Source organism: Cannabis sativa, chromosome 2 (assembly GCF_029168945.1).
Source record: "Cannabis sativa cultivar Pink pepper isolate KNU-18-1 chromosome 2, ASM2916894v1, whole genome shotgun sequence".
In the NCBI taxonomy this organism is placed as follows: domain Eukaryota; kingdom Viridiplantae; phylum Streptophyta; class Magnoliopsida; order Rosales; family Cannabaceae; genus Cannabis; species Cannabis sativa.
The window spans coordinates 11275332-11285896 of record NC_083602.1 but is presented as its reverse complement, the minus strand read 5'-3'; the positions used below and the strand labels follow the sequence as shown (position 1 = coordinate 11285896).

Below are 10565 nucleotides of genomic sequence, written 5' to 3'. Positions count from 1 at the left end.
ATATATATGAGTATTGCTATTAGGCACTAGTATTGCTATTAAATTATATGAGATCTGATACTTAGTTGGACTAATAGCAATATTGACACATATGAGGTAACTAGACACCACTGGTGCCCTTTAGCATTTCTCTCTCTCTCTATATATCTTTATATATTAAAAGTGCCTATCTAACGGCATTTCTTGGTTTAACAGAATATACTTAGAATATTCTGTTAAATTTAACGATTAGGTTTGATCTCCCGTTAACAAATAAACCCAATAATTAAACCCAAAAAATCAAACAATCTTTTAAATATTAATAATCTCTTTTTAAATTAAAAAACTCATCTTAGCCACATATCTCTCTAACAACCCTATCTTAAAAAAGAATATTAATAATTTTTTTTATTTATTTTTTAAAAAAGAAAAATATAGATAAAATGTCTAGAAAAGATGAAATGGGCTGTAATTAGTATTTACCTTATATGTTTGTGCTTATTTTCAGTTTTATTTTTAATTTTACCACCAAGAGGAGAAGGTTGAAAAATATTAGAATATGAAAATATTATTGGTGCTTATTAGTAATTTGCAAAGAATGTGAAAATCTATAAATATATAGTTGTGTAGCTATTATTAGATATGAAATAAAATAATAGAACTTTTTTCAGTTAGAAGATTAATGTACATTTTACTATTAATAACTTACATTATTATAACACAACTATGTTTTACTTACTAAATATACTAACACATATTTTATTTTTATAAAACAAATCATTCAAATAATTATACTATTTTAATTATTAATTAAAATAAAAAACTAAAATATTAAATAAAACTAACACTACGTGGCTTGGCACGTAACAATCACCTAGTATATATATATATATATATATATATATACTAGATAAATGTTACGTGTCAAGTCACGTAAATTTTATTATTTTAGTTTTTAATTTTTTTTTAATATCATAATTTTAAAATTAATAATATTCAATGTAGTGATAATTATTGAAATTTGAAAGCATAATAATGATTTAAATAAAAACAAAAATTACTATTATACTTTGTAATAGTAAGTAAAAAAAATTATTATTCGTCTTAAATTTATCTTCGAAATTAATGAAAATGCTCTTGTTAAACTATTAAAACATTCAAATTTAATTTAAAATTTAACTAATTCTAAATATCAAAATTTGAAAATAATTTTTAATAAAAAAATAAATAATATAAACAAATTTATTCTTAATTGCAACACTTTAGGTGGATTAATTATATTTAGGTTTAACTAACTATATGGATGTACTCTTTACCTCACAACATCTAATAATTTGTTATTTTTTTTATTTAAAAAAGAAATCACCAAATAATTTTTCATATACCAAAAATTCTATTATATAAACACATTTTATATAGAATAGACACTGCTGTTTTCGTTGAGGAAAGGAAGGCAATTGAGACAACAAAAAATATTTACTTTTTATTACATTTGAGATGGTCTATCTTGTCAAATACTTAATGTCTGAAAACACAATTAAATTTCAACAAGTTTATTTATTTATTTATTTTTGAAAAAAAAAACTACACATTCAAGTGTTAATTATTTATTCCTTTTAAAAAAAGTTTTAATTATTTTTATTATATTAATATTACTGCGGCTATAACTTACGGTCATTATCCTTTAAAATTTAATTCATTTAAAAAAAAATGATAAACTTAAGTGGTCTTTGATAACTTTTTTGTTTATTAAAAATAAAAGTATATAACTACTTTCATTTTTCAATTTTAAAAATAAAAATTAAATATGTATTCTGTAAATTTATATTTTAATAAAAGTAAAAAAAAAATTATGTTAATTAAAGTTGAAAAAAATTATAGGAAATTCCTATGGAGTCAGTTATTTCATAATAACCGACGCCATAGTGTCCTTATGGCAACAGTTTTTTAGAACCCCTTTAGCGTCGCCTAGAACACCGTCGGTAGTGAATTTTGTAAAAACTGACGCTGAAAGACCTTAAAAACTACCTCTAAACCCCAATTTTCTAGTAGAGCAAAACATCTAATTTCAAGCTATATCGAGAGAGTTATAGTCAAAATACTATTAGTCGTCACAACAGGAAAACATGCAGAAAACGAGCGAATCGCGACTCTTGCAAAAAAAAAAGGAATTTTACAAATTTTGTCTATAAAACGAGTTGGAACTAGATTTCTTAAATCATTAAAACTTGGAGACCAATTTTTGGCATCGGTGGATTTTGGAAAATCTTTCTAATTGTGTATTTAAAGAGGCTGAGAGCTTAGATCTAATACTATTTAAAAGTTGAGAGAAATTCTGAGTGTTGAAGGAGGGCAATGAGCAGAAGACGCCATTAGAGGACTCCAAACAATGTTCTATATGTCCATCTCTATCTTTTATATTTTTAATTGAATATCTATTGTTTTAGAATTCCATCTAGTAGCTAATTTTCTTTTAAGGATTATTATGTGAACCACTTGAATTTATTTTATGGATTAATGTGATTTTCCAATTTTACCTTCTTCTAATTTAATTCAATTTCATACAATCTTTTTTAATTTTGTAATTATTTACTGGTCATCTACAATTGACATCTATGAATTTGAATCAAAATTTTGGAAGGTAAGATTTGAATATACTCTGATTGTTATGGATATTTATTGTAAATTGATTTAGGATAAAAGTACCTAGGCTATTTGTATAATTATATTTGTTGCTATACTTATTGCTATCTTTATGATTAAACTTACCATAAAAATATAGGAAGTTTTCACATAGATTGGATTTATAAGTCTTAACTATATTATAAATTTCTTAATTCAACTTATAATTGAATAGGAAAAAGAGAAATTAGGTAATTTCATTATGAAGTAAAATAAAGGATGGTTAGGGACCATAATAATCCTTATTTTATCATTGTTGTTTCTTTAAATTTTAATTATTGTTTGATTTACTTAATTTTCTCCAAAATTATTATTGATCAAGTAAGACTATAGATTTAATTTAACAGTACTTGATAATCAATTCTCATAGGAACGATACTTTATTTATCATTAAATTATTTGATTCGATTGCATATACTTGTGTACTAATTTTATCAAACAATTCTTGTCATGGAATACTTGTCTAGAATTATAAAAGAGGTTGGCTCTTGGAAAGGCTTCAAATTCCATAACCAATGTGCAAATTTGAAGGTAAATCACATGTGTTTTGCAGATTATTTGCTACTATTTTTCCATGGTGATTTCGTTTTTGTTATGCTAATGCTAATTAGGGCTTAAAACTCTTTTCTTCAACATTAAGGCTGCTACCAAATGAATATAAAATTGATGTATATTGTAGTGGTATGAAGGAAGCTGAAGTTGCAAGAGTTCTTGAAATGTCAGGATACTCCAGAACTAACCTCCCTTTTAAGTATCTTGGCGTATCGGTTTGCTCAAAAAATATATCTATAGCAGAATATAATAGTATTTAAAGAAGATGACTGCCAAAAACAAGGTATGGAATTCAATGAACTTGTTATATATGGGGAGAGTTACTCTCATAAAGTTTGTTAGGATTGTTAGAATTTTATTGGCGTCACAATTGTATATATAAAATGTGTGTTGGGTCATCAAATAAATAAATCAAATTTATGTGGTCTATTTCGGAATAAAGTTTATGACTTAAGGGCATGATTGTCATGATTTTAATATGTGGATACCAATTAGAAAATTTCTAATTTGATGAGGGGCCAAATTGGAAATAGTCAAAAAGGATTAATTTAAATAGGTATTGGTCCCCATTTTTGCATCGTTTCACATAGAGTATTCTTGAATCCCCATCATCAAGAAAACTCAAGTTCCAGAGAAAAAACTTTGATGCAAAAATTTGAAGATCATACTATTCAAAATCGATTCTATGGACTCCGGTACGCTTCCGCCAATCTATACTTCTATTGTTTAATTCTCATGAATTAATTAGGGCTATATACAGATTTACAGTATTCTTAACAATGATTACCATACACTCTTATTGGGCTCAAATAATATTCTTTTACCAAGAAACTCTTGAAAGATGTGGAAGCTATTTGTAGGGCCTTTTTTTTTGGAAAGGCTTAGCAGATGATAGTGGTCCAAGTTTGGTGGCTTGGCAAAATGTGTGTTTGCCGAAGAAAGCAGGTGGTTGGGCTTTCGAAGAGTGCTTGATTGGAATATGGCAGCCATGGGAAATTATGTTTGGATAATTAAAACCAAGAAGAATAATCTATTTGTTAAGTGGATTAATAGCATCTACTTAATGGATAGAAATGGGTGAGATTACCAAGCTCCCACCGATTGTAGTTGGTACTGGAAAAAACTTGTTGCTGTCAAAGATGCTTTAAATGCTAAAACTGATCTAGTATCCTTTACAGCTTCAAATTATGACATTAAATAAGGGCATCAGCTGCTTTTTGAGCAACCTCAAGTGGTGACTTGGAGAAAAATTATTTGGGATAAGCTGAGCATTTCGAAACAGAGAATAGTGTTGTGGCTTGTTTTGTTACAGAGGATTCGGACGAAAGATACTATGTTACAAATGGATTTGGTGGCTGATCAAAATTGTCTATTGTGCGAGGCTGCTAAGGAAGATACGCATCGTCTTTTCTTCCATTGTAGCTATAGTAGCACCTGCCTTAAGGAGATTAAGCATTTGTTAGGGTGGAAATGCGGTGCCATGGATTTAGCTAGTCTACTTCGTTAGATCAATAAAGCAAAAAAAGTTAGTAACGCTTAGAGAAATATATGTATGTGATTCTTGCGGATCTTGTCTATTATATTTGGAGAGCAAGAAATGATGTTCTTCACAAAAACTTTGAATTATCAAACATATTGTACAAAGAGTAGAAAATGATATTAATTTAGAATTAGTCTTGTAATACCAAGAAAGGCTAGTGATAGAGACTGGTTTGCTTCAATTTGTAAAAATTAGAAGAGATTTTGCATCTTTTGTTGTAAAGGGATTGTAAATGGGAGGTTGTAACAAGTTTTGGTTGAACAATATAATAATCTTATTCATAAAACATATAAATAAATTATTGTATGCTTATGAAAAACCCCTATATTTATATAAAATATTTTACTTAATTTTTTCTTTATGTTTTAAATGATTTTTTTTATATATATTTTTTCAATAATAAAATTAAAATAATTTTATAGATTTTGAACTAATATAAACCAACTACAATAAATATTACTTTTTCTTATATACTATTTCGTCACTATTACTCTGATTTATTCAATTATTCTTATAATAATTTAACATTATTTAACTTGTAATTTATTTAGTAGTGTATTTATATATAAACTTTCAATAACAAAATTAATTATATGTAACATATATATTTTAAACTAATTTAAATGAAATGTATAAGAGCATATATAAATACAAAAATTGAGTCAAATGATCATAATAAAAATGTTATTAACAATACATGATTTTATTAATGTAGTAAAATAAATAGATAAATTAGATTTAATGGCGGTTTTCCAAATAAATTGAAGCAATACAGATAAAATAGCGTATACTATTTATTATTAATACATGAGAAAAAAAAATAGTAAATATAATGATTTATTCATTTGTGGATTCAATCTTCTTTTTTAGTATATTTTGTTTAGTTGTCATTGCCAAACCAAAACTGCTTCTGGAGCTTGTCAATCACGTTCTTATCAACTTGAAAAGCCTTGGCAAGCACATCAGGATTAATGGCGGGATCTGACCCAAACACTGAGTTTGCAATGGTTATTGTTCCTGCATTTTGGCTGCTTAGACCTGCAAATGCAACTGCTGGAACGTGTCTTGGATTGAACTGAAAGTGAATCATACCTATTGGGAACACAAACACATCTCCCTCTTTCAAAACCTTTGTAAACAATCGGTTTCCGTCTTGGTTTGATGATACAAATCCCACATACAGAGTTCCCTTAGCTACTACTAGGATTTCAGAGCCACGAGGATGAGTGTGAGGTGGATTTTGACCATATGGTGCATAATCAATGCGAGCCAATGTTATTCCGAGAGTGTTCAATCCTGGAATTAAGTCCACATTCACTTGTGTCACATTAGATCCAACTGGGTTATTTGTGTCTCTTGGAACGTTGAGCCCAGAGAAGAAAAAATCTTCAGCCTTAGCAAGCTTGGGATCCTTGCAAAATTTGCCATTCACAAACACTGCTTGACATAAAGGAAAAAGGAAAGAAAAATTGTTAATTAGTATATTGAATCACATATTTATGTTATAGAAAAATGTTATAGAAAGTTTATGTGTACGCACATGCTTTGTGGGGTTCATCTACTGCCACACAAAAATCTTGGAGAGGGCTTGGGTCAGAGGCAGAGGCTATGAAGCTTGCCAAGGCCAAGGCAGTGAGTGTGAGAAGAAAAGGAACACTTTTCATGATTGAAATATGTGTATGAACTTTGAGGACTATAAATCACTTAATTTTTATGCTATGTTTGCTGTTGATTGAGGGTGATTTTTCTTGCACTGGTAACACATCTATTTATAGAAGAATTTGAGGCAATCTATCTTACAACTACAAGAGAATAAGCGGAGACTTGATTATCTCTTCATCATTTAAAAAATTATACAAAAGATGACTTAGTAAATTTAATACAATGACTATGTAGTTGTTAATTTAATATATTAAGTAATAAGGATATAGTCCATAATTTAACAACTCTAGCAGATGTAATTATTTTCCTCAATAGAGACCCTTTCAAATTTGAAATGGTCGATTCTTATATATTATAGTAATTACTACTACGCCGTTAATTTAATGTTTTCTATAAATATATCCTTGAGATTAAATAAGATTGTAGGTTTATCCCTATTGAGGTTTATCTTTCTGTGTTTACTCAAGTGGGTTTGAAAAAAATTATAAATAAATAAATATATAAAATAAGATTATAGGTAAAGGCAATTTAGAGAAAAAATATTTAGAATCATGTGAGGGGCTTGTACGTTTAATTAGAAAATTAATGGGCTATTTACAAAAAAATATGGGAAGATAAAGATAAGTTTTGATATATATGGCATAAAAACTTAATTACACTAAATATGACATTTTTTTAAAAAACTTACAAATATGGGAAAAAGTCTTGAGTAATGTCATAAAAAACTTAAAATTTGTGTTTCTTTTTATTTATTTTTTCTTTTTTTAAAAAATAAAATACTAAAATAAATAAAAAATGATCTCAACTATAGATATTATTTTTTTTTTACAGAAATTAAACTTGTTTTTTTTTTTATTTAAACTACTATTTTTTTTCTTTGTTTTTTTGTTAAAAACTAATTATTTCATTAAAAGCAACAAAAAAAAAAAAAAAAAAAAACCAGTTTCATCAACATCATCCTGAAGAAAAAACAATATAAAAAATTATAATCTAAAGATAATATAAACTTTAAAAATCAGTTTCATCAACATTGAAAGAAACTATTAATTTCATTAAAAGAATAAAAAAAATAGTTTCATTATGTTATTAGAATTTTTTTTCAAGTTACTTTTTTATTATTTTGTTTCTAGGTTGGAAACTTACACTTATATTTTGTTATTAAATTATTGGTAGGCATTATGTGTTGTTTTGATTATATTTGTGATTAGTATTTTTTTTTTTGTATATTTGTGTGTGTGTATGTTTTTATTTGATTGTCTGATGAAACTGGTTTCAATTAACTTTATTATTAACATTTGTATTTTGTTATGATTTTTTATAACGTCAAAACTGGTTTCACATGTCGAAACTGGTTTCACATGTTTTAACTATTCTGTAATGGGGTTGCTCAATTTTTATGATATTATTATATATTTTTTCGTTTGTATAAAACCAGTTTTATTATTGTATGATATTTGAACAACAATTTTTATTTTATTTTAATTAATCAGTTTCTGACATACATATTATTTTATTATTTTCATAACTGGTTTTTTTAAGTAATTAATTTTTTTTATTGTTGTTCATAATTGAGTTTTATTCAATTTTTTATTAATTTATCTCAAGAAACTGGTTTTTATTTGTTTGTTTTTATTTTAGTTGTTTTACTAACTGGTTTCTCACATTCCACTGTTTTTTTTTTGTTATTCTTTTATGGTTTTTATTGCACTTTTGTCTCTTTAATTTTCTTTGTTTCTTTTTTTTCTCTTTGATTTTAATTTGTGATTCTCTTTGTTATATTTGCTGCATATTGTATGTTTAAATTAACTCTAATTTTTTAGCAAGCAAATAAAAAATTAAATGCCAAAATAAAGAATGAAGTTAGAAGTTTGATTATTAGGTATTGATATAAATTTTATATGTTCGAAACTGGTTTTTAAATTTAGTATCGTTAATTTGTAAAAGTTTAGTTATTAGGCATTGTGTATTTTTTATTATGTTATTGTTGAAACTATTTTTTTTTTTTTGTCTCTTTTAATGAAATAATTCGTTTATTTTAATATTGATGAAACTGGTTTTTAAAGTTATTATCGTCTTTAGATTGTAATTTTTTTCATTATCTTGTTGATGAAACTAATTTTTGTATTCTTTAAATGAAATTATTAGTTTCTTTCAATGTTGATGAAACTAGTTTTTAAAGTTTGGATTCTTTTTAGATTATGATTTTTTATATTGTTTTTTTTTTCAGGATGATATTGATGAAACTGGTTTTTTTTTTCTGCTGTTTTTAATGGAATAATTAGTTTTTAACAAAAAAAAAACGAATAGTAGTTTAAATAAAAAAACAAGTTTAATTTTTGTAAAAAAAAAATGAAATATAAAAATGTACACTTATTATATATATTAAGAGAAAAAAATTAGGTTGAGAAAAAAATTGAAAAAAAAAAGAGAGACACAAAGAGAAATTAGAAAAAAAAATAGAGAGAGATAAGCGAAAGAAAGAAAAAAAAAAGTAGCAACTGACTTAAAAGTTGAAAAGAAAAAAGAGAGCCAAAATTGACTAAAAAATATATAAAAAAGACAAAAAAAAAAAAACTTTTTAAAGTTTCAATAAGTAAAAAAGAAAAAAAAAATTAATAAAAGTATAAAAGTAAAATGTTCTTGTCAAATTAAAAATGTAATGTTTGAAAAAAAAAATGTAGTATTTGGTGTAAATTTTTCAAATAAAAAGATACCCTAAAATGTAAGTGTAAAATAAATTAAAAAAATAAATAAAACTAATTAAGCTAAAAACAAAAACATAAAATATGGGATTGGATAATAAGTTTATAAAAATATGGCATATCAAATACCATAAAAAACTTAAATGTGAAAAAATACCATAGAAAAGTGGCAAACCTAAAAATGCCATATTTTTCTAACTTTGTTATGAAATCCCATATTTCATGTAATTTTCACAAAATTAATTTATGGTTTGGTATTTTTTTCAAATAAAACCTTACTGGCCTTTTAAAGCATTTTCAATAAACTGTAATAAATACGATGTATATGCATTTGTTAGCATGTGTTCATAAAAATGAATTTCAATAATAGTGTATAATATGATTTAAATTTAGTATATATAAAAAATTATGTTAAATTTGACAAAAAAATAGAGCTTGGACTAAATTATACACCTTATTAAATATTATATTTTATTTACTTTTTTTTCGAACTCATTAATTTTTTAGTCTTTTATTTATATATTTAATATTACTTTGATAAACTTTCAATAAAAATTCATGGACTTTTTACAACTTTTTATAACAATTAATTTTTTTTACTACACTAATTAGAGCCTATAATTAAAAAATTTGGACTAAATATAACATTAATTATTTTTTTACAAATTACATTTGAGATGGTCTAAGGGTATGAACCATTCGCTGACTATCTTGTCAAGTACTTAATCTCTGAAACATAATTAAATTCCAAATAAGACTAAACATATTCAAATATTAATTATTTATTCCTTTTAAAAACAATTTTAATTTTTTTATATATTTGTTAATTAATTATTTTTATTATATTAATATTGTTGCTGACACAACTTAAGGTTAGTGTCTATTGAAATTTAATTCATTAAAAAAGAAAAAAAACAATGGTAAACTTAAGTGGCATTCGGTAACTTTTTGGTTTATTAAAAATAAAAATATATTCTATAATTATAGAAAACAAATGTGTGTTCTGTAAATTTTATATTAATATTTATTAGTTGATTTTATTTAAGTGGGTCCGAGTCTAGTCCGAGTTTGCAGCTGTATCTGGAGTTGGGGTCTGTGTCTAAGGTTCGAGGGGAAGTCCAGGTCTTGGGGCGGGGCTAGGGTCGGGTTGGGTTTGGGGTCGGGGTCGGGGCCAAGGTCCAAGTGCGATTCTAGGTGCGAGTGCGGGGTCCGAGTCCAAGGCTAGGGTTGGGGACCAAGTCTAGGTCTAGGCTCCGGGCTCTAGGTCAGGGTTGGGGTTGGGGTCTGGGTTCCAAGTTCGGGCTTGGGTAGGACGTCGAGGTCCATGTGAGGGTCTCAAGGTCCAGATTAGAGTTGGAGTCCAAAATATTAATTAAGAAAAAAAAATGGTTTAAAAACATTTTGAAAAGTAAATTTTTATGTGTGAAAGTTTTAGTTCTCAATTAAAA

At 26.0% G+C, this 10565-nt stretch overlaps 1 protein-coding gene across 1 annotated transcript; it reads right to left on the bottom strand.

Annotated features, from left to right (window-relative positions):
• Positions 1-5396: 5396 nt before the first annotated feature.
• On the bottom strand, positions 5397-6506 carry LOC115718664 (germin-like protein subfamily 1 member 17). The gene is made up of 2 exons (XM_030647487.2): positions 6294-6506; positions 5397-6190 (listed from the first exon to the last, which is right to left on the bottom strand). Exons 1-2 carry the CDS (start codon positions 6415-6417, stop codon positions 5634-5636), a joined length of 681 nt encoding a protein of 226 aa, XP_030503347.2. The 5' UTR covers positions 6418-6506; the 3' UTR covers positions 5397-5633.
• Positions 6507-10565: the final 4059 nt, after the last annotated feature.

Bases quoted from the DNA above. Each gene is read 5' to 3' on its own strand.
- LOC115718664 (XM_030647487.2), bottom strand. From the start codon at position 6,417: ATGAAAAGTGTTCCTTTTCTTCTCACACTCACTGCCTTGGCCTTGGCA. The intron at 6,191-6,293 runs GTGCGTACACAT...TATGTCAAGCAG, and splicing joins AGATGAACCCCACAAAGCAT to TGTTTGTGAATGGCAAATTT.